Raw genomic sequence first — 23,049 nt, 5'->3', positions numbered from 1 at the left:
CAACAAGACATGAAACATGATTGAAGACAAAGATTTTAACTCGTGGCCTGTCATTTATTTTGAAATGGCTTGGATCATCAAAAAGCCCATAACGGCTCACAATACCGCCTGGTTCATCAAATCAATAAAGAACAAAGTCATGTCGTCTTGTGAGTCAGACATGTTTGATGACATCATGATTTCAAGGGCGCTGAGCTGGCGAGGAGCGTCTTTAGCCAAAGGTCGAGAGCAAACTTGGTCCCGGCGCTGACTCGCTCCACATCGGGCCCGCTGGGCGGCGCGCGGCGCACGAGGACATGGACGGGGATATCTGCGTCTGTCAGACCGCCCTCTGGGGACACCTGGGACACACTGGGGGCAGGTCAAGGGTCGCGTGCTTATCTGTGTTAGTTAAGTGCTGTACCTGACGGAGGCGGGAAGGCCGTCCGTCGCGGCGGCCGCGCCATCCTGTCCGTCAACGGCGGCCACCATGGCGCCAGCCAGCCGGACGTCGGCCCAAAGACAAGCGCTGACCTCGGCGGGGGAGGGGCGGAGACACTCCTGATGACATCATCGGCACACGTCTTCAATTAGGCTCCAATGTTCTGTTGATGTCATATTAGCATGCTAGCTAAGATTTGCACCAGGGCTGCAACTAACACAAATTGAGTACTAATTGATAATCAATCCCTCTCAATTTCACGGGCTGCTCGATCTCTGCGTTTGCGTTTGGTCACGCAAGCCATTCAATACTTATAAAGTATTAAAGTATAGAGAATAATTGATTGCTTTGAACTCATTTGGACAGCATGTTTATTGATAAACGTCAAACTGTGCCAATGGCTGGTTTTCTCAGGTTGGGAGGGGCTGGTGCTTGGAGAGCAGAAGAACCTCGAATTTCATGGAGGAAAACACAACTTTGGTCATGTTTTTGGTGAGGAATTTGCATTTGAACATCGCTAAAAGCTCCCAAAAGTTGATTTCTCATGTTGCAGCCCCTTTAATCATGAGCAACGTTCGGACCGATTTTCGGACCGATTTTCTGGGCCAAGCCTGGAAGTCATCGTTCATTTATCTTTGTGTGCTGTCAATTTGAAATGAAGACAACCGTCAATTTCCTTCTTTGCTCCTCCCTCCACTTTTACAAACAAAAATAAGAGATCCAAAAAAAGGGCAATTTGAACTACTGAAGGAAGGAAGCCAGGCCAATTGTACATCGTCCGTAAGAAGCATTTATTTTCCAAACAACAAATGTAAAAAAAAGACAGGAAGTCGTAACAGTCGAGTTGTTGGCATTCAAGTTGCAAAGTGCGTTTTTCAATTGGGGATTTTTTTTTCATCCCGAAAACAATTGACAGATGAATGAACTCATTTTTCAAATCAGGGTTAATTGCAGCTCCAGTCGGGCTTACCTGGAGATGCGAGTGCGTGCGGGCCGAGCGCAGTAGCACGTAGACCACCAGGTGGTGCCGCTGGGGGGGTCCTCTGCTCAGCATGAGCGGGTACACCGACTGAAAAGGCACCGTTGATCCAAAGATTGACGGATTCGTTGGATCTGACTGACACGCACGCACGCACGCACGCGCTTGCACTCACCTCCCACACGCCCAGAACCGTCGCGCTCGCAACCTCTTCCGCTTCCACAGCCAATCCCGTTTCCTCCTTCAGCTCCCGCAGACCCGCCTCTAGGAGCTACGCACGCACGCACATTCCAATGTTGCTAGGCAGCGAGTGGGACACTAACACGTCAGTGAAAACGTACCGTCTCATCCGGTTCAAGATGGCCACCTGCAGAAGAAAAGTGTGGAGTTATTGGGCGTGCCCCTGGGGAAAAAAGGGGGCGTGTCCATGCACAAGATGGCGTCTGACCCGGCGGAACCCAAACGTTGGGAAAGATTCGTAGATGTTTTGCACGTCGCGTCAGCAACACTCTCTGATTGGCCGACTGCAGGATGATGGCCACGCCCACATCCACGCCCCTCTGCTGAGTGTCCAATGGGATGGCGGCCGCCTCTTTGACGGACAGGTGTTTGATGGGACAGAAGGCGGGCCTCTGACAATGAAAATGGAATCCATTTTGAAATTGGAATGCTTCGAACCCAAATTGGAAATCAAATGACTCAAGACCTGACAGCATTTTGTGAGTGGCGTTTTCCTTCATGTCTTCGGGCAAAGGTGACTTGAGGGGCCGAGTGTTTTGAGTTACAAGCGTGCTCACAGAACAAACTCAACTCGAATCTCAAGGCACGCACGAATTATGAGAATGAACTCTCGGCAGTTCACAATTACGCCCAAACGACTATTTTTAGAACGCCGCATGGGCGTGGCCGGTTGATTTTCGGACAGCAGACTGAGGGAGTGTATTCGTACGAGGCAAAATACAAAATACAAATACTTAACAGACAAATTAAGGTTACAACGAACCTCTGCCGCGTTGGCGTTTGCCGCGATGTGACTGGCAATGATATTGTGACCGGGTTCGAACGAAGGGAGTTTGCAGAGGAATGTCTCGGGCCGCTGGGTTCAAGCATGTACAATTAAACGGCAGCCATTAATGTCACCGAAGACACCGAATTGTGCTCGCTACCTTCCGTGGGTGCAAACGGGCCCGCAGCTGGAAATCCAGATGGCTTGCAGGTAAGTTTATCGTCTGCTTTCTCAGCGTTAGCCTTGCTAGCGAGCTGCCTGCTACAACATGCTAGCTCCGATACACGCTGGTGCAGATGCAGCGAAAAGAGCGGGAGTTTGCCTTCGGAAGCTTGGATGTGAAAATTAATGTAAAGTGTCAGCGCTATAGAAGAACCCGATGCCGACAACAACATGCTCGTGGAACCGTGTCACAAGATGCGAGCGGTCGCTGTGCCACAAAAGTAACCAGACACAAGAAACAGCCCAAAGGTAAGCTTCAAATCTTCAAATGAAAATCGGGACTTTAACGTGTTTGCTTTTTCGTGAAAATGAGCGACCAGCACCGCATTGGCGGTCATCAGGACCGCACGGAGTGGCAGCAACGACCATGCAATAAATCTTAGACCTTTCTAGGAAAACTGCTTTCTTTCCGCACGCCGACCACCGCGTAAGCTGTTGCAAAGCGTGTTTGTCGGTTGAACCGGCTTGAACCGTCCTTCTCTTCCAAAGCGATGTGTCCTACGCGGTTCTGTTGCATATTCATGAGGAAGACGCGACGGCCACGCTCGCTACCTGGAGGGGGACGCCGGCGGGGTCTCGGCAGAGCAGCAGGCGGTTCCGGTCCAGCCGGCAGCGGACGCTGGCCAAGTCGCCGGCACCGAAGCGACCCGTCACGCTCTGAGGACGCAGACGGCACCCTGCAGGTGAGTTCCGGTGTCCGCAGCGGCCAAAACCAAAAGAATGGTCGCCCTCGCAGGACCTGCAGGAAAGGAACCCTCTGCGCCAACGAGCCGTCCGCGCACGTCCACGCCAGAACCCTCCGCAAGCCGTCCATCGTCGCTCCCCGAAAAACAATACGCGCCGGGGTTCTTCCAGGTCCACGTGTGAAGGATCACAGCTTAAGTTCCTTAAAATCGTCATCTTTCATGCAATTTCATATCTCGTAATGAGCAACATGCATTGACGCCAACTCACATTGCTTTCAATTTAGGTTAAAAGCGTTAGAAAATGTGATTTGCTTCTTTCAAAATGATTGTCGTATCATCAAGTTATTTTCAGATGACATTACCCAATACATTAAAATGCTCAACATCAGGACTGTTTTTCAACTAAATAAAATTGCTAATAACCCTGCAACCAAAATTTTTAATCAAAGAGATCCCCCGGTTAATGTGAACGACAGGCTAGCTCGCTAATGCTAACGCGAAGTTGCTAAGTCGCTCATTCGGCGGAATTTTCGCTTGCTGGAGATCAGATTTCATTTCAGCCTCAACTCAAGTGACACCGCAACACGCGAAAAGGAAGTTTGCGCACTTACGGAACAAGAACCCGCTTATGTTGACATCTTTCTACTTCCGCTGTCAAGCTTCACATTCAGAGCGAAAGGGTCCAAGCAGGGTCACGTGAGGCAGGGGGGGTGACGTCATCACTGCGCCCAGGCTCGCTTGTGGTTCACGTAAACTCAACTCATATTTTGTGTTATTTTGGAAGAATGCTACTTCTGGTTTTGCTGAGAAGAAAATGGGGAAAAGCAAATATGTTTGCAAGTGTCGTTATTATGGGAGCCGGCATCCTGTTTTGCTTTCGTCGGCAAACTCAAGCTTTACGTTTCTAATTAGACATTGTATGAAATAAGCAATATTTACTATTTCTGCTTGTATACTTTCATTTGGAATGTATGTCTAGTGTGTTTCCCCTAACGCTATTTTCAGTGCTCATAAATGTTGTTTAAATTAAAATTGAGGGGGAAAAGAAAAAGTTGCGCGGTTGCTTGTGCAGCCGGAAAAGCAACATTTGAGCTGCCTCGGCAGTCGGCAGGCGGACCGGGGGCGGGCAAGTCATTTTGCAAAGGGGGCCACATGAGAAACTGCCTGCTGAGGACCAGGCTAGCATGCTAACCTCACGTTTGATGATATGATTTTCAATGGATTTACAAAAGGCATTATTGTCTTGTTTCAATCATTTGCTCGATATGGTACATATCGTTAACCACCCGTGTGCACACAAGCAGCACAACTTTCAAAATAAAAGCGAGGCACAAGCGTGAGGGCCGCTCCGAGACCGCGGGCGGACCGGAAGCACGTCGTTTCAGTCTAACGAAGCTTTTATTGTGAAAGTCTCAGTCTGCCCCCAAATCCTCAACTGAGGCCAAGTGCTATGCTACACAAAATGGAAGGTGGGACTCATGACACGCACGCTACGCGGACGTATGCGTGTGCGTGTGCATGATGTCGTTTAGACGCATCAGCAGTCAAACTGTGTCCTTTGTTAGTGCGTAGAACGTTGTACATGAATGTATCCCGTGTTTGTGTGTGTGACTTCCTGAACTTGGCCGGTCGGTCACATGACCTTCGCTTGGCGTCAAAGGACTCAAACAGGCAACATTTGTTGACGCTTTTATTGATTTCGGGTGATTGCGACTGAAGCAAGCTGCGGCTAACGCTAAATGCTAAGTGACATCATTCAGTTCATTACACTTTCTAAATTTAGCTCGCAAATGAGCCACAGTATAAAAGACAACGCCGATGTTATGCTCAAAGGCAAATGCGATTCTGCAGTTTTGTAAGCAAAATCTTCTGCTTTGAAAATGACGCTGTTGCGCTGCTGTCGCAAGGTTGCGGCGGTTGCGGCGGTGACCGCCACAGCAGCCAGCGCGAGTCAAACGCGGGACATGCCGACCGGCCGCCTTGGCTCAGGTCGAACCCGGGTCCGGCTTCAAGGAGATGGGCGCGTAGCGGAAGCGCGTCCTCACGGCGTTGGCGGTGAAGATGCAGAGCGTCACGCAGACGGCGGCCTGCAGGAGCAGCAGAGTCAGGAAGAGGCCGCGCAGGCCTTGCAGCAGCCTCTGGAAACAGATGCGTTGCCATGACAACGGACACACGCATTTCAACGCACGACGGACAATTTGGCAGCGACGGGACAGTTTTTTCTCACGACCTGCAATCGTCCTTGTTGTCAACGATCATGCGGGTGCAACGCGGCATTTCGATTGGTCGGACACGTTTGCCGTGTTGCGCCACATTACAATTTGAATCCCGACCGGGGTTGCACGTGAGACGTGCACGTGCGCGTGCGCCGACCCAACAATTTTTGTAGCGCTCGCCGCAAACTGATGAAAGCAGCGGCAGCCATTTTAGTGTTCCTCATTTTGGTGCTGTAGAGTCACACTTTTGGATGTCAAGTTGACCAGAGGTGGCAAATCCAGGTCCAGAAAGTCCACCTTTTGTGGCTAGCGAGCTAGCAGGTAAATTGCTAGCGAGCTCGCAATGATTAAAGCCAAACTGTGGCAGGGTTTTGACTTTCTGGACCTGGATTTGCCACCTCTGATGTCGACGGCTTATCAAACGGGCTACGAAGACGGCGAAAACAAGCGCGAGTGGGCCGTCTGGAGCTCGGCCCGCCGGACAGACAAACTTACGTTCAACCAGTGCAGACTGTTGAGGCAGCGAGTCCACGCGTGATCTTCGCCGGGCAATAGCTCGCCGCAGACGTGCTGGGCGGGCCATTGGGTCGCCAGCAGCCAGCTCAGGTAGGCCGCGCCCCCCAGGCTCAACAGGACGCTGACGGCGTTGGTGCACAGACACGCCCACATCTGCACGACAGCACAAACGGACTGAGCCATCGCGGCGGGCGGGATCGGCGGGATGCCACGGGTCGGAGACTCACCAGCTTGACGGAGGTCCGCTTGCGAGCCGCCATCGCCAGCCAACCCGACACCACAAACTGGAGACAGCAGAGGGCGCTAGTCAAACCCTTGGCAGGACACGTCACGTGACATGTCGCAGCCTTCGTCAACATTGATTGGATCGATTACTCAAGGGCTGGGAAAAAAATCGAATCAATCGGCGGCCTGAAAATGTCGGCCTCGAAGTTCCGTCATTGACCTTTTTTTTCAGAAGGTGGACAGGAAGTTATTGAGCTCATCGTAGCTAACGTGCAGCTCAGCTTCACTTTTTACCGACGGATTATTGTTGAAGTGTCGTCTGGAAAAGACACAAAGGCGTCAGCTGAATGCCACTTGGTCTTTGCTGACCTCAAATGCTAATCGCTAGCATGCTAATACTACTCACGATTGCAAACGCGGCGCATCGCTTCTTGCGGCGCATTCACAGACAGTCCAAAGCGATCGGCGCCTTTGGAGCGGTTCAGATATGAAAGCGCCTTTCGGATTTCCGCCTTTTCATGCCTCTTTTTTTGCTTTGCGACCATTCACGCTACAAACGAGCCGCCCGCTTTCAATCGGGATGGACTCAAAATGCGATTTTGTCGGAACGAGGCCCGATGAGACAAAAACTCAACAAAAGGTTCTTCTGAGAATTGCACGTCACATGACAAATGGCAGGACCGTCAACTCACCCAGACGCCGCCGCAGAAGGCCACGTGCACAATCAGGAAGCGCGAGATGGCCGTGAAGCTGAAGAGGACGCACAGTGAGCCGATGACCACTTGGACAACCTGCACGCACGCACGCACCAACAGACAAACAAACAAACAAACAAACAAACAAACGCAATGAAATGAAGCTGTTGTCATCCTGACGAGCCGGCGGGACGCACGCGCTCACCCCGAGGCTCGGGAACTCGCTCTGCCGGTAGACGGCGTTCCCTGCGTCCTTCTTGGCGAGAGAGGCAGGGGGCGGGGCCTGCGACTCAGCGGGCGGAGCCAGTCCAGAGGCCTTTAGCGATTGGGCGCTGGCGTCGTCGGCATCTTGCGGGACGACCTGCGTGACGATCAGCACGCCGGCCACGTTGGCGACCGACGAAGACGCTGCCATGCTGCCGGAGGACGACGCCTTGTCAGCGGTCGCAAGACGGCCCGCTTGCCCACCCAATGAGCCGTCTCGCACACGCACGCACTTTGCATCACGGTGGGGACATGATGCATTTCCTAGCCCCTCCCCCTAACCCCAACCATCCAAAAAGATTTCCTCCCCCCATTCCTCACCCTAACCTCAACCATAACCCAATTCAAACCTAAACTCGAAAACCAAGTCTTGACCCTCAAAAGAGGTCTGAACTTGTGGGGACCAGCAAAATGTCCCCACAATTTCAAGTCGGTGCCCACAATGGTAGTTAAACCTGGATAAACACACGTGTTTGGGCCCCACAATGCAGCAAAGACCAAAGCACGCACACACAGCAGACCATGAAAGGCTAAAAAAAATTCACCTGGTCTCCAAATCGTTCTGTGTTTTTTCTTTTTGAAGACCAGAAAAGCTTGTGCTTTACCTTGACTCGTTTCGGCGACGACCGCCGCCTTCCTCAGAAACTGACAGTGGTCACGTGTCTTGGACAAGGTACAGCACAAGCTGGTCTGGTCTTCAAAAAGAAAAACCACAGAACCAGACCCAAAGAGTCCAACACGCACAAACTGACAGGATTTGCTTTTCATCTTTTTTATTGACTTTCTTCGCAATTTCATTTGTCAAATGTCCTTTTAAGTTATATTGAAAGTTGAGTTTGCAAAGATTCAAGGGATTTTCCTTTCCTCAAAATTCCAAAAAATATTCAAGGGACCCACCTTGCCCACCCCTGGGCTAACATAATAATACTATTAATAATAATGCATGGGATTTATATGGCGCTTTTCTAGACACTCAAAGACGCTTGACATGGAACGGATGCATTTTTCGTGCGCTCACACTTTCACACTGAGGTGACGTGAAGCTACTCAAGTAGCCACAACTGCGCCGAGGCAGGCTAACGGAAGGAAGCGCGGCTGCCGGTGTGCGCCTGCGAGACACGACTCGGGGAAAGCGGGGATCCAACAGCCGACCCGGTTACTGGACGAGCGTCTCTCCGCCCACATTATCATGATGATGATGATTTGTCCATAAACGGCACACCTTCGTGAAATATAGCAAACAAAGCGTTGCCGTCGGCATGGCAACGTCTCTTACTTACGGCAGTGCTCAACGCCAACTGACATTTCGTGTGTGTGTGTGTTAACTGGAGGCCAATTGTGCAATGTTTCACTTCTCTTCTGATCATGTATTTGTACAGCAAATGTGCACACTCAGCTCTTTTAATGGGGAAATCATTGATAATGAGGGAATTGAAAACAAAAATCTATTTAAAAAACAGTCATAGAACTAAAAAAGAACATCATTTCATGGAATCATTATGTTGTTGTTTTTCCCAACTCTTCACGTTCAGAGGATGGCCACCAGGGGGCGGCAGTGCCTCCCTTGGGACTTTATTTGGAGACATTTGTAAGCAAGAATGGGAACCGGCACTAAAGAATACTTTTAACATTTAGCTCTTAATAAGTTGCCCAGTGCTTTAATACGTTTGATGAGTGCGTTTAACGCGTGTGGGAGGTGTGAGCAGATTGAGTGCATACCGTATGCCCGCGAGAAACGGGGGTTCACTGGCGGGATCTTGATCTCCTTTGGTCTCTTGAGGCCTCCCTGATTTTATGTTTTTTGGATTTGTTGGGGTCTGGATGTTTCTTGGGCTGGGGAGGAGTTCTGGTGGGGGGTGTCTGGTCGGTGCTGGATTTCACCTTCCTTGGTTTTCTTCGGTCCCCTCGGGTCTCCTGGTGTTCGGTTTAGGTGAACGGTATGAGATTTTTTCTAATAGGTTTTCTGGTGAGCTAACAAATACACGCACGCACGCACGCACGCACATACACATACCCAGCCACACACACACACAAAAAAAAAAAAAAAATTAAAATAAAAGAGCAATGATGATGACATTTCCGAATGAACAATACTGAGCTCTTATGAAAAAAATAAAAAAAAAAGAAAAATAAAAAAAGATAATGAGGGAATTGAAAACAAAAATCTATTTAAAAAACAGTCATAGAACTAAAAAAGAACATCATTTCATGGAATCATTATGTTGTTGTTTTTCCCAACTCTTCACGTTCAGAGGATGGCCACCAGGGGGCGGCAGTGCGTCCCTTGGGACTTTATTTGGAGACATTTGTAAGCAAGAATGGGAACCGGCACTAAAGAATACTTTTAACATTTAGCTCTTAATAAGTTGCCCAGTGCTTTAATACGTTTGATGAGTGCGTTTAACGCGTGTGGGAGGTGTGAGCAGATTGAGTGCATACCGTATGCCCGCGAGAAACGGGGGTTCACTGGCGGGAGGACGTACATCGTTCCGGTCAAACCCGAAGACTACGCATGGCGTGAAAGACGCCGAATTGGACACAAGGGCTCCCTCTTTCGGTGGCCTTAGCGCGACATAAGACGCCTTTGTTGTTGTCCCACGACACGGCAACGCGCGTAAAAGTGGACACGTATGAAAGGAGCTTCGGTTGTGCGTCACATTTGGCGAGAGGGAAGCAGGAAGTCAAAGACCGTGACGTCATCGTCTCCCCAAAAACAAGACAAAGCAACTCACCCGCTGCTCGCTGGACGTTCAAAGTCACTCTTGAAACCGCACACCGCCTTATATTGCAAAGAAGCTGGAGAATTGGATGTCAAAGGCACGCAGTTAGTCAACTAGTACAACTCGTTAAGTCGATCGCGTCGCCGCAGCCACTTGATGATGTTGATGTGACGTTTAAAGAGGCCTGAAGTTGTAAAAATGAGCGACGCCTACACCTTCTCCCATTGGATGAAAACACACGACTGGGACTTCCCGTACTGACGATATTGCGCAGTCATTTTGTTCGCCAGATTGGGCCGACGCTAAGAAATGTTTGTGAAAAATACACAAATGTACGATTGACGCGATCGTGAGCGCTTCTCTTTCCCGTAACTCATTCCAGACAATTCCCAACTCGTGTTCAATTGCCGTCAACTTTGTCAAGCCAAAACACGGAGGAAGCATTTGACGGCACGGAGAATTCCTGAAGACATTGAAGGCATCACAAATGATTTCCCGTCAACCGCGTCACTTCTTGTCGCGGCTGCGGCTCGCGAGAGATCAAAGGTCCTCTCCGCTAAGTTTCAATTTCATAAATGTAAATGTGTAAAGTCGAAACCTTTTTTTCTTCTTCTGTTTTTGAAAGAACTTCCAAAAAAAAGAAGGCTATCAAGACTTTAATTTTGTGTTCTCATTTTGGTGTTTTTAATATTTCTTACTTTAAGACCCCCCCCCCCCCTTCCTTTACTGTTATTGTGAGATTGTTGTGTACTGTGAATAGCCTACAACATTCATTTTAGGAACTGATATTTTTCCCAAATATTCACATCATTTATTATTATTGAATGATTTTTGCAAGGATGCTACTTTTGACATTCACATTAAAATCGCACGACGTCGCCGACCCCCATTTGAGAACCCGTACCCTAACGGGGCCCTCAATCCCACTCTATGTGCGCTTTGGCGGTGGCGCCATTGAGGAGACAACGAAAGACTTGGAGCACAAGCCAAAGTCCCAAAATGTAGTTTGTGTACTTGCGTGAACTTAAGATCGCAGAACGTCAGCAGTAAACGCAACTAACCGTTCCACCAAAAAGTCTAACTAAGGAACTACATGTTAATACATGTAGAAAATGGACTAAACAGAAGAAATGTTCAACTTCATTCCAAAAACATGCATGCACACGTGATTCGTTGTGTCGTCGTTTTTTGGGGGTCTTTGTTGGATGGTCGCTTCTGTTGGTGTCCCTGTCAAGTTGCAGGCTGCGATTTTGATTTGCTGGCATTTTGTGTCTTGAACTCCTGAATTGGACTCCACATCGCTCGTTTGCTCTTTTTTGCTTGACTTTTGCCAACCTCGACCCTCGGAATGAATGACAATGACATCAACGTGTCCATTTTCGACGAAGCCTACTTGACATTTCAAACAAAAAAAGTTCATCCCGTGTGCGCACACGTGCGACGACCTCCATGTTGGACGACGTCAGCGTCAGCAAACAACTTGAAGCATTTCAAATGACTGTACATGACTTTTATTTGGTCGAGCAGCAACAGAGTGAGAACCACTGATCTGTACATGACTGGATAGCCGATAGGCCGAGACTTTTGAAGTCGCGAGGCCGCCATCTTGCTCCTCCCAAGAAACCTCTCTCGGCATACCATCCAAACATTTGAGTTTTAAATTTGTTAAACGTACACAAGAGGACTTCAGACATTTTACAACGTGCCTTAAATCCACAGATACATTATATGCTTAATCATGTTTACAGAAGGAAACTTGCATATTTTTTCACAAAAAAATGATACCTGTAATTGAACAAAACATGCCTCTGCCAAAGTGGGTCGACAGAGCAGCACATACCGTCCAGGTTTTTTTTTAACTTGTTAAAAAATAGTGACCCACCGCCACAAGCCTCTAGCCCCGCCCCCGCCCCTATACTAACTGCCTACGAGCAGTATACGTCCCATCTGTAGGAATACCGCAGTAGTTGGCTCGCGAGACGGGACGCGCAAGATGGCCGCCCTGTGGCTTCAACGGCTTGCGCGTGTGTGGGCTGCCGGCTATCCAGTCCTGTTTTCAGATCAGTGGCGAGAACAGAGTCAGTGACATCACTTCCTGCACACGACACCACTTGTGCCAACGTGTTTTTTTTCCCTACAAACAATAAAAAACGAAAGTAAACCAAACATTGACTTGACATTTGGTCTTCCTTTCGCCAGCCAAGTGAGCTCCTGCTAAGGCTTGGGATGCAACAATATCCAAACGTCAAGATATATACGAATTATTTATCACCATATTGTGGCTAGGTTGGCGATGCATAAAAACCGACTGTATTAACTCTTGATATTGTATAAAGATCATATCACCATCATCTTTATTTGTCTTTAAACGTTGGTGGCCAAAACTTCTCATTAAAAATGAAACTGCACTAAATAAATAAACTAACCACCAGAGGGTGCTAGAACTGCACAAATGGAACACAACCTCGCGTTCTCCGGTGGTTAGTTCCTTATTGCACGTTCATTTAAAATTCTATATTATACGGAAGTGCCGAACTGTCAATGTGGCGTAAACATTTTTACTGGCGAGTTCGTCTGAACAGAAGTAAGTTTGAACGTACACGCAAACAAGTTCCTACATACTGGCAAGTCACACGCTTCCATATGACTTGACCGGCAAAGTGCAGGTTTTGGAGGTTTGATTCCAATCAACAGGATGGTTATACATCAGCTGTGTTGGAGAAGGGAAACATCCAAAACCTGCAGGACCGAGTGTGCCCGCCCCTGGACGAGACTGTCAATGTTGCTACGTTGCCGTCGGGAGAATTGAAGCAACTGGACGTGCCTTGGCGACCATCTTATGTTGCCACTTTGGATGTACCGCGTGGCATTACGGGAAAACATGCTAGCCTACAAGTATGTATGAGCGTACGTGGGAACGTATTTAAATAATGTACTCGTTTAAACGTCAATCCAAAATGTTGACGTTGGCAGTTCTGCGCTTTTCGAAAAGATGTCCTGCTTTTAATGATCGCGACATGACGACGACATCACGGCAAATTTCATAATCTTGTTACATCCCTAAGGCTTAAGGCGTGGCTGGAAGTGGGCGTGTCTCCTGCTTCGGCAAGAAGGCACTGCAATGCGTGACCGGCACCAGGGGGGGGGAAGGGGGGCGTGGTCTGCCGCTGCCTTGTCACCGTGGCTCCGGCCTGGGCGGAATCGTGGGACGCGGCGGAGGACGACCGTCGCCGCGGCTGGAAGAAACAAAAGTCATCAAACTTGCTAACAGGCTAGCGCACGCGCGCGGGTGACAACAAGGCGCGTGGTGGCGCTTCCAACCTGTTAGACGCGGCGGGCCGATGGCTGCGGGGCGGAAGGAACGCCGACGGCTTTCTGGCCACCGCTGGTTTGAGCGCAAGTGAAACCTGGCAAGACAATTGCGGAAAACCATCACACGCACGCGCGCGCCCACAAAGTGCCAAGAGGCGTGCGTGTACCTGACCGGGTGAGACGGGGTCAGGGGGGAGGGGCTTAGTGGGCGGAGCCGGTCGACTCGCTAGCAGCTGAACGTTAGCGAGGACGAGGACAAAGACAAGAAAGGAAGTGAGGAAACGTGCTCATGCTGGCATGCGGCGCATTTTCACAACAAATCTTTTCACGACAAAAACACGCCTTTTTTTTCCCAGCCATTTTTAAGCCACCTTATTTTTTGGGATGTGTAAAAGTCTGCTAATGTTTAAATGCAATACGGCTGTGCAGATCCCTCTGGTGGATTGCAACATGAGGAGTTTTGACTTTAAAAGGCAGCTTGAGTGATATTTGGAAAAAAGTAGCAAAAAAAGAACTGAAATGCTGCCGCGCGTGGAGCGACGCGGTCGAACCCGAGCAAACAGTCGTCGGCCATCCGTCCGTCATTTGCCGACATTCGAGACGTCGTCCATTGCGGCGCATCAAAATGCACACGGCACAATTTCCCAGCCAGAAAATTCACATCCAAAGAATTGGAATGAAATTTCCAGACTTTCAAAATGATATCAAGCGCTCGTGTTGTTTCGCTCGTCAACATTGTCATCCATTTTGTTTCATCTTCAAAGCGTTTGAATGCAAAGTGTCAAATTTTGACAAACGAGGCCGACGAGTCATGCTAATGCTAACACGTGTCATTCTGAAGCTAAAGGTTAGCACGCAGCCGCGTTAGCTGGCCTGTAAACGTCAAACAGCAAGTAGGAAAATGATTATGGATTGATGACGTCATCGATCTTTCATCGGACGTTTGATGTTTGGACCGACGGGCGAGTGAGCTCGTTTCGTGCCGCCAGCAGGGGGCTCGCACCGTCAAAATCAGGAGGCTGTTTTTTCAAAAGTCAGCATCCTCCCGCTCCAAGCGACCGACGTCAAAACACGGCTTCCTACCTGAACGCCTCTGGTGGGCGGGGCGGGCGGAAGAGGCCTGGTGGGCGGAGCCGGACGACACTCGGAACGCTGAAGTCACAACAAGAAATGAGGCGACGTTTCAGGGTGGGCGCGCGCGCTACTGTCGCTAGCGGAAGCGTCTGCGCAGGCTCCGCAACAACAACACGACATTCTGCTCCTTCTTGGACACGGCGCAACGTTTCACAAGGCCACCGCCACAACGTTGTTGAGCACAACACGATGCGCGACTGCCACCACATTGACCAGGAACGTTGGGGAGCACCACAACGTTGTTGAGCACAACACGATGCGCGACTGCCACCACATTGGACAGGAACGTTGGGGAGCACCACAACGTTGTTGAGCACAACACGATGCGCGACTGCCACCACATTGGACAGGAACGTTGGGGAGCACCACAACGTTGTTGAGCACAACACGATGCGCGACTGCCACCACATTGGACAGGAACGTTGGGGAGCACCACAACGTTGCATCTTCTGGAACATTCTGGGGAAGGATGCAACACGTTCCAACGTATTCCAGAATGCCGCTGGGAAAGCAAGCCCACCAAATGGGATTGAAAAAAACAAAAATGTCTGCCGTTTGCGCCGCCGCCCGTCGGAAGTTTGTGAGCTCGCGGCCGCCAACACATATCATGATGATGTCAACGAAATGCTACTTAGGGTTTGCTGACCTTAAACGTAATCGCTAACATGCCAATCGTGACTGCTAACTGTTAAGCATGTGCTCGTTTTGTTGGGGTTGAATAATGCACAAAAGATAATGAGTAGTTAAAAAGTTATAAAAGTTATATTCACTTCATTCAACTCGCGTTCAGCCTTCGTGGATTAACCCCAAAAATAAATACAACATTTTGGGATTGATTATTCATTGGAATCAGCGATAGGATCATTGAGTCAAGTAAATAAATCGCTCTCTCTCATCGACTGAATTGGTGATCGGTGATCGTTTTTTTTTCAAATCCGTGATCGGCCGAAAAATCCTGAGGATCAAAATAGTAATAATAATCATAATAATAATAATAATGGTCTCAGGAGACATTCTGGAAGATTGCAACGTTCCACGCAGGGTTTTCAGATACGACAACACTGGAGAAGGCAAGACGACATGTGGGCGGGGCCACGGAGGACCAATAGGAGAACGTTCGAGTGCATTTGACCTCCACATTTTTTTTCTTTACAAAATGTGGCAAGACTCCACAAGCAAGCGCCTCGAAAGCTCACGACGACATCGGCGCACATCACACAACAACATTGAGGAACATTCGCCAAAACAAACATTGGCGCGCTCGACGGTCCGGCAAGGCGGCGACGACGCACACACAGGAAGCGCTCAAACCCGTTTACCTGCGGGGGCGGCTTTGCAAGAGGGGCGGGGGGGAGTGGCTGAGTGGGAGGAGCAGGCCTGTCGGCAAGCTGAGTGGAGAGAAAACAGGAAGTAGCAGAGTGACGGGCTGCGCGCGCGCTCAAACCTCTTTTGCCCCGCCTACCTCCTTGACAGGCGGAGTCTCGGTGACGGCCGACGACGACGAGTTGGCGGCGAACCTCAATGGACGAACTTGATCCGCGTTGCGATCTGAACTGCGCTCTGTTGCCGGCGTCCTGGAAAACCAAGGCCCGTTTTCGCACCTTGACACGCACGCACGCACGCACGCACGCACGCACGCACGCACGCAGCTTACCGGTTGTGTGAGGACTTGGGAAAGAGTTTGCCGACTCCCAAAGCGCAACACGCGCGACGGACGCCAGGGAAGCGAAGAGCGAGGAAGAGGAGCAGTGCCGGCAGGATGAAGAGGAAGAGCACCAGCAGGGCCACCAGGACCGGATTGGACTCTACACACACACACACACACCTGCAATGAGAAGGGCTGCCACTCACAGGTGTGTGCGCATGTTGTTACCGGCAGCGGCGCGCGCAGGTCCGCTGTCCACGCTGCCGCCATGGCCGGCGTAGACGCATTCGGGCGGCGCCCACCCGGCTCGGCAGTGACAGTTGTGGTTGCTGTTGCAGACCTGAAAGACAGGAAGGGCTGAGCGGTCGCCACGACGGCAAGCAGCGAGCCGGCGGCCACTCACGCCGTGGCCGTTGCACTTCCTGCGGCACTCGTCCACGCCCAAGACGGACGCGTCCCGGCACTTGTGCTCCAAGCAGGCCTGGAAACAAGACCGGGTCGCTGGCTAAGCATTTCCAAACGGCGATCGGTCGGCGAGTGAGGAAAGACAAAATGACTGGTGGCGGTTTTGGAGGCAGTTTGAAGGCCGCGTTGGCACAAGATGCTCGCTTCAAGCGCTTTATTGCAACTCCCAACAGGAAAGAAAGAAGATGACAACATCGAGCTGAAATGAAGGAATTCATTATAAATGTTTGATTTGTAATATTACTAATTAGAATTTACTCAGTATGTCTCTGTGGGGGAATTTAAGGTGAAGAGGGTTTTTTCTCTTCACAGTACTGAGAGCAGAGCGAATGTGTTAATTAGATCTCTTTGTTTAAACTCGGCGTCAGCAGGTCTGCTTTGGAAAACAAACTCAAATTCTTATCTGCTCTGAAAACAACATCATTGTGGGAGGGGGGAAGTTTGGTGAGTGTATTGATGTATCACGTGACTGTCTGGGAAGGAGAAGAACGGCTGAGGATTGGACGAAGAAGACGGGGATGATGATATTGGTGACTTGCTCAGAGGAGGAAGGGAACACATGCGGGGAAACAATGGCGGCGTTTGGCTGCAACTCCATGTGTCCATAAGATTATGTAAAATAAATCCTGATTTCACCGATCTCATTGTCTGAGTTTGATCATCAACATTGTGAACACGGGAAAACAAGAATTGTTTTTCTAACAGAGCCTACAGGAGCAACGTCTGTTCAGCTCAATGCTAACAAACAATGTGAAAGGCCATAAGCAGGCTAACGAGGCAGGCTAACGAAGCAGGCTAACGAAGCAGGCTAACGAAGCAGGCTAACGAAGCAGGCTAACGAGGCAGGCTAACGAAGCAGGCTAACGAAGCAGGCTAACGAAGCAGGCTAACCTAACCCTGGCAGGCCTGTCTGCCTGTTATACTGCCCCCAGGTGGCCAAAGCGTGAGCGTGGTTGGGGTTGCAATAAAACTTATTGGGTTATTAAAATATAGAAAACTCAATAAATAAAAATGATTGAGTTTTATATATTTATTTGAATAACCCTTAATAAAAAAAATATATATATTTTTTTAAATATCCGTCTTTATGGATTTATTTTGCCATTCTTGGTCTTCCATTTGCAGCTTCGCTTGCGGTCTCGCTGCTGACCTTGCCGGGCGCGCAGGCGGTGCCCTGAGCCACGGAGGCGGGGTCGGACACGTCGTCCCCCAGGTGGAAGACGGTCCCGCGGCACACCAGGTCGCGGAGGTCAAAGCGCACGGTGGTGGTCAGGATCTCGGCGTCGGTGCCCAGCAGAGGGCGCTCCAGGCCGCCCTGGCACTGGAGCCTACCGCACTGCACGTCACTGCAACCACACACGCGGGAAGTCACTCACAGACAAAAAGGATACGCTCGCACGCACGCACGCACGCACACTGACTTGGGTGCGCAGCCGACGTAGGACCCGTTGGCCAGCTGGCCACAGTTTCCGTATTTGTTCCCTTGCTTGTTGACGGAAGAGAAGCAGACGGCGGGCGCAGCGCTGGCGTCTGACCAGGCGAGGGCGCCGTTAGAACCGCAGGTCACACCACCGTGCGGTGAGCGGAGCGCCACTTACTGGGTCCCCAAAGCGCCCGGCACTGCGCGCGCATGCTGGCACAGGCGCCGTCGTAGCAGTAGGCGGCGCCATCCTCGCAGGGCTCGCCGTTCTGCACGTAGACGTTGGGCGGGCAGGAAGGGGAGGAGCCCGTGCAGAACTCCGGCAGGTCGCACTCGCCGATGGGCTCCCGGCACACGGAGCCCGCCTCCCGCAGCTGAGGACGCCGACAACACTTCAGCTGAATGCGGGGCAAACGCCCAAAGGCCTTTTGGCGCCCACCTGGCAGTCTTGGCAGCAGACGCCGTCGGACGAGCAGCGGGCGCCGGGCCGCAGCCGGCAGGCGGACGCGTCGCAGCAGGGGTCGTGGCACTCCTGACCAATCAGAGCACAGCCGCGGTTACGCACGAGCCTCGCCCGCCGCCCGGGCACGAGCCTCGCCCGCCGCCCGGGCACGTACCTCCAGCGTGCCGCAGTCGCACTCCTCGCCGGCCTCCACGTAGAGGTTGCCGCAACGGGGCCCGCCCAGCAGGCGCTCGGGCGACGGCACGTTGAACAGGCACATGCCGCCCCCCCGGAGCAGACTGACCGACAGGTCGGACGCGCTGCAGCTGCTGAACTGCTGACCCGGCAGGAACCTGACGCCACCCGGTGGACGGGATGCCAACAAGCAAACATTTAACAGGAAGTCGGCGCGTGCGGCTCAGGGTTACGCGGGCGCGTGCCCACCCGGTGGAGGGCTCCATGATGCAGCCGCCCATGCGGGGCTGGTTGGCGCAGTGGCATCGGCGCTGGCGGCTGTCGTGGCTCATCCCCAGGTTGTGTCCCAGCTCGTGAGCCACCGTGGACGCCACGCCCAGGACGCTCACCAGGTGGTCCTGCTCACAAGCGCGGCGTTGACGCCAACGGCCTTCCCGATGACCGTGGCGGGGACGATGTCGGCGCCGCACTCACCACGTTGACGCCTCCGGAGCGGTCTCTGGAGCACATGGACGCCTGCGCCGCCATGCCCACCGTCGCGCCGTCCAAGGCGCTGCCCCTGCCGCACAAACACATCAACGACAACTTGGCAGGAGGTCAACAGGAAGTCAACGGAGGTCACCACGAGGTCAGCAGGAAATCAGATGAGGGTCACGGGGCGGGCGTACATGACGAGCTGAGCGTTGTCGTGGCTTAGGCGCGGCAGGAGCTCCCTGGTCCGCCAACGCAGGAAGTTGTTGAGCGTGACGCTGGGGTTCTTCTCCACGCGGATCTTGTCGCCGTCGCTCCACACCTCCAAACCCGTCAGCGCCACGCGCATCTTCAGAGGCCGGTAGTACTGCCGCGCACACAACAAGGTTGAGGGGGCCCCGATGTTGTCGTCGGGGTGACGGCAGGGTCAAAGGTCTCACCCAGTCCACCTGATTGGCCACGTCCAGCATGCGGTAGATGATGGTCTTGTTGTTCTTCTGGTAGTTCAAGAACTGCACAACAAGAAGATCGGTCGCCACCACAAGCAAAGTGCGCCTGCCAATCAAATGTCCGCTCACCTCCTGGTGGTCCGCCACCAGAACCAGCTCGATATATTTGGTCTCGGATAGGACGTCCCTCTTGCTCTGCACGCGCACACAAAGCGTGTTCGGGGCAAGGCTGCTCTTGCATGTCATGTTGTGCCGTACGGCGCCGTACGGTGCTCTACAGCGGCGTATATTGCCGTACGGCAACGTTCTCCTTACCCTGTGTTGCACACGTGCGACGTTGCGGTCACGCGTGTGCGCGGGTCCGCGCGAACCACCGCAGCCCCCGGCAGCTCGGTCCGGCAGGCGAGCGGCTGAGAAGATCAGGTGGTCCCCACCTCCCCCCGCCTCTTCTTCAATTCCTCCGATGGGGCGGAGCTCTCGCGGCTGAAGCTCAAAGCTCAAGGACGCGTTGACAGCGACGACGCCACTGAGGAAGAAGACGAGACGCGTGATGATGACGATGATGTTTTCACGCAGCGGCGAGCCATCGGAGCTGCCGAGACGTCCTCAGCAGGCCTCGACATCACGACGAGCGCGGAAGCCATCTTGCGGCGGCTTCAACTAACTTCCTTGAGCCAAACTACCGATGGCATAAATATCCGTGTGTGTCAAAAAAAAACCTCGTCATTTGCTGACAAATGCTCTTCGAAAGGATCCACTTTTTGGCTCCGTCAGCGACGTGCAAAAGAAGCAACGCCAATATTATGTTCCGTCACGCGTCTGTGGTAACTCAAAGCGTTGTGGTGACGCGAGTCCAACGGCAACAATGAACAATTGTGTCACGTCCACGTTGGAGCTAATCCATTAATCCTTCAGGGTTCAGAGGTCGCCAGCGACGACTCACCGGAGTCCTGAGCAGGTGCTGATCGCCGCCCTGGAGCTCGGGAAGCCTCTTACGTTGCCGTGGTAATAGCAATGCGTCTGCGGACACAAACGGCTCGTCAGCGAGGCAGTGGGCCCGGCGGGCCAAACGGGCGGGGCGGGCGCAGGCGCGGGAGCGGGGGGACTCACCACAGGCTCGTCCGTCACGGACACCCCCGTGCCGTTGGGCAGGTAGAAGAAGACGTTGGGCGCTTTGGGCAGGAGGTCGCTGAGGGCGAAAGGCGGCAGTCAGCGTTAAACTCCTTGCCAGCTCATGTGATCACTCACCGGTTCTTCTGCAGCTCCAGGACCAGGACCTGGCCTCGGACCTTCAGGCCGCACTGCAGATGATCGGGGTGGCCGTCCTGAAAGACATCAACAGCCCCAAAAACCATCAGGACCCAAAAATGTCATTTGGATTGGTCTCAAAGAAAAGGAAAGAAAAGTCATAATATGATGAGACTGGGCACAAGGAGGCGGAGCTTATCAAGTTCAGCCCCTCGACATGATTTCAAATCAAAATCAAGCAAAAGCACAATCGAGCAAAACCTTATCAGGCAAACAACAGCAGCTGACAACCAATCAGTGCCTCTCGTCTCAAGTCAAACGACTTCCTGGTCAACCCACACTTGACAGGAAGTTGCTCTTTTTCTTGGAATTGGATCTTTTTTGGAACCAAGACCGGAACACACAAGTCAACTCCATACGCCACGCCCAACCATTTTGTGTGTGTGTGTGTGTGTGTTGGGGGATTTCTACAGGAAGTGATCTCAGACTTGTGTCCTCACGCCCTCTGGAACATTCTGGTCATGTGACCCACAAGGCATGACATCATGACATAGGTATGATGAAGAACAAGATGAAGATGAAGATGAAGATGAGGGAGTACTCAACCTTCTGCACTCAACAATTTTTACAAGACAGGATGAACGCACACACGCGCGCACACACACACGCGCGCACACACACTGTAACCATGGTAACAGCCATGATATCAAATCAATGTGAATAGCCTTTGACCTGTTCTGACCTGCAGCGCCTCTTTCAGGCTCCGCCTCTGCCCCCCCAGCAGCACGAAGGGTTGAGTCCTCTCCAGCAGGGGGCGCTGCCATCCTGTGTCACCTGAATGTAACACGCACACGCACACGCACACAACAAACTGAAAACACTGCAGTAAAATGGCTAAAAAAAACGTCTGCACACCCAACAGGAGCAATATTTTTGGCATTTTTCCTCACGTTGCAGACCAAAACAACCATAATTCATTTATGTTTGCATAGTCAAGTTTTTGAAAAAAGAGATGGAAATTTGAACCCTTTTTTAATAAAAAATAATTGACAATCATTTATGGAAATCATCTTTAGTTTTAATTGTGAACACGGCAACACCCTTGTTATATGAGGGTGTGCGCATTTATGCAACCATCCCAAATATTACTTATTGTATTTAAATTATATACTTTATTATATATACACACTTATAATATATAAGTACTTATAAATTAATAATAAAAATACATACAAATATATATACACATGTATACATTATATATATATATATATATATATATATATATGTGTGTATATACACATATATATATATATATGTGTGTATATACACATATATATAAATCTATACACACACAAACATATATATATATATATATACACACACACATACGTACACACTTATTTCCATCTCTTTTTTTATATCACAAAAACGTGAACAGGGTTTGTCGGTAAATACACACACCTGTTTTGTGTTGTTTGAACACTTAAACCTCTTGACACACATTCCACTAATGCACACAAAAAGTTTGTTTTAACACTTAAACCGCTTATGACACACGCGCGCGCGCGCGCACACACACACCCCAAGCACAGGTTTTGTTGGAATACAAACACGTAAACCTCTTATGGCGCACACACCTGACCGATCGACTGTGACTGGACTGATAGCTGTCACGTGACGTGTCTAGTCATCAAGTTATCCGGCGTTGTGAGCCCAGGTGTGTGTGCGTGCGTGTGTGCGCGCGGCGCGTTACCTGCGGGGTCGCGTCGGGGCGGCGGCGTTGCGTTCAAGGTCCTGGCGTCAGTGAACGTCCCGCTGGCGCCGACCAGCAGAAGCAAAAGTGACGCCAAAAGTTGTTTCATCTCGTCGCCATGTTTGTGGAGCGCCACATCCGTTTTACGGGACCAACTTGGTGCGCTTGTCCGTCCGTCCGTCCGACGCCTTGCGTCCGTCCGTCAGACCGGCAGGCCACAAGCGGAAATTGAACGCTCCTGTCCCCCCTACTGAAGACTCAAGTCCGTCACGTCCCGAGACGCGAGACGCCTGCTCATGTTTATAACGGACCCGATCTGGTGACGTCATCCCACGAGTCAAGTCGCTCCACCTTACAGGAAGTCACCGAATAGGCCTTCAAAATAAAAGCGCGGGGCTTCCTTGACAAACTCAAGTGCTGCTGATTTGAAGGAAGTTGTTCGAATGTTTGATTTAGATTTTTAGGAAGGACTGAACATCTCAATTGAGGAGTTGCTGAAGGTTTGCCTTCGTGGTGGCGTCACACTTTGGAGCAGAGATTCAGCCCGGAAATTCCACTCCGA

General features: G+C 51.1%; 3 protein-coding genes and 1 long non-coding RNA gene across 23 annotated transcripts; 1 reads left to right on the top strand and 3 right to left on the bottom strand.

Moving 5' to 3' along the window:
• Window positions 1-39: 39 nt before the first annotated feature.
• nudt17 (nudix (nucleoside diphosphate linked moiety X)-type motif 17) lies at window positions 40-4,017 on the bottom strand. 11 transcript variants are annotated; one of them, XM_086077380.1, is made up of 9 exons: window positions 3,926-4,017; window positions 3,368-3,476; window positions 3,181-3,285; window positions 1,849-2,032; window positions 1,742-1,767; window positions 1,576-1,671; window positions 1,392-1,490; window positions 404-540; window positions 40-351 (listed from the first exon to the last, which is right to left on the bottom strand). In XM_086077380.1, exons 2-9 carry the CDS (start codon window positions 3,440-3,442, stop codon window positions 174-176), a joined length of 900 nt encoding a protein of 299 aa, XP_085933506.1. In that variant the 5' UTR covers window positions 3,443-3,476; window positions 3,926-4,017; the 3' UTR covers window positions 40-173. The 11 variants fall into 11 exon arrangements, 9 of the variants coding, with proteins under 9 accessions (XP_085933506.1, XP_085933510.1, XP_085933508.1 ...); XM_086077384.1 differs by having other exon boundaries at window positions 3,368-3,528; window positions 3,926-4,010; XM_086077382.1 differs by having other exon boundaries at window positions 3,368-3,514; window positions 3,926-4,010.
• Window positions 4,018-4,990: 973 nt separating this feature from the next.
• LOC147173077 (uncharacterized) lies at window positions 4,991-10,362 on the bottom strand. Of its 6 annotated transcripts, none has more exons than XM_086079638.1 (7): window positions 9,963-10,362; window positions 8,950-9,201; window positions 7,172-7,382; window positions 6,964-7,062; window positions 6,274-6,330; window positions 6,026-6,199; window positions 4,991-5,452 (listed from the first exon to the last, which is right to left on the bottom strand). In XM_086079638.1, exons 3-7 carry the CDS (start codon window positions 7,379-7,381, stop codon window positions 5,300-5,302), a joined length of 693 nt encoding a protein of 230 aa, XP_085935764.1. In that variant the 5' UTR covers window position 7,382; window positions 8,950-9,201; window positions 9,963-10,362; the 3' UTR covers window positions 4,991-5,299. The 6 variants fall into 6 exon arrangements, with proteins under 6 accessions (XP_085935764.1, XP_085935767.1, XP_085935766.1 ...); XM_086079641.1 differs by having other exon boundaries at window positions 8,950-9,193; XM_086079640.1 differs by having other exon boundaries at window positions 8,950-9,144.
• A 1,083-nt stretch (window positions 10,363-11,445) lies between these two features.
• On the bottom strand, window positions 11,446-22,848 carry adam15 (ADAM metallopeptidase domain 15). Of its 5 annotated transcripts, XM_086078646.1 has the most exons (25): window positions 22,488-22,834; window positions 21,474-21,565; window positions 20,732-20,808; window positions 20,594-20,672; window positions 20,427-20,503; window positions 19,799-20,009; window positions 19,613-19,678; window positions 19,475-19,546; window positions 19,232-19,401; window positions 19,038-19,122; window positions 18,813-18,961; window positions 18,544-18,721; window positions 18,366-18,458; window positions 18,105-18,300; window positions 17,928-18,036; window positions 17,657-17,852; window positions 16,445-16,522; window positions 16,270-16,381; window positions 16,051-16,201; window positions 15,859-15,970; window positions 15,716-15,784; window positions 14,346-14,414; window positions 13,430-13,495; window positions 13,272-13,357; window positions 11,446-13,186 (listed from the first exon to the last, which is right to left on the bottom strand). In XM_086078646.1, exons 1-25 carry the CDS (start codon window positions 22,594-22,596, stop codon window positions 13,126-13,128), a joined length of 2,763 nt encoding a protein of 920 aa, XP_085934772.1. In that variant the 5' UTR covers window positions 22,597-22,834; the 3' UTR covers window positions 11,446-13,125. The 5 variants fall into 5 exon arrangements, with proteins under 5 accessions (XP_085934772.1, XP_085934770.1, XP_085934771.1 ...); XM_086078644.1 differs by having other exon boundaries at window positions 16,270-16,522; window positions 17,922-18,036; window positions 22,488-22,848; XM_086078645.1 differs by having other exon boundaries at window positions 16,270-16,522; window positions 22,488-22,841.
• LOC147173076 (uncharacterized) lies at window positions 15,765-17,145 on the top strand. Its single transcript, XR_015095383.1, has 2 exons — window positions 15,765-16,249; window positions 16,380-17,145. It is a non-coding gene; the product is annotated as an uncharacterized LOC147173076 (long non-coding RNA).
• Window positions 22,849-23,049: the final 201 nt, after the last annotated feature.

Source organism: Leptonotus elevatus, chromosome 6, assembly GCF_054856555.1.
Source record: "Leptonotus elevatus isolate MCC_2025b chromosome 6, RoL_Lele_1.0, whole genome shotgun sequence".
Classification (NCBI taxonomy): Eukaryota; Metazoa; Chordata; class Actinopteri; order Syngnathiformes; family Syngnathidae; genus Leptonotus; species Leptonotus elevatus.
This window is presented reverse-complemented; position numbering and strand designations above follow the sequence as displayed.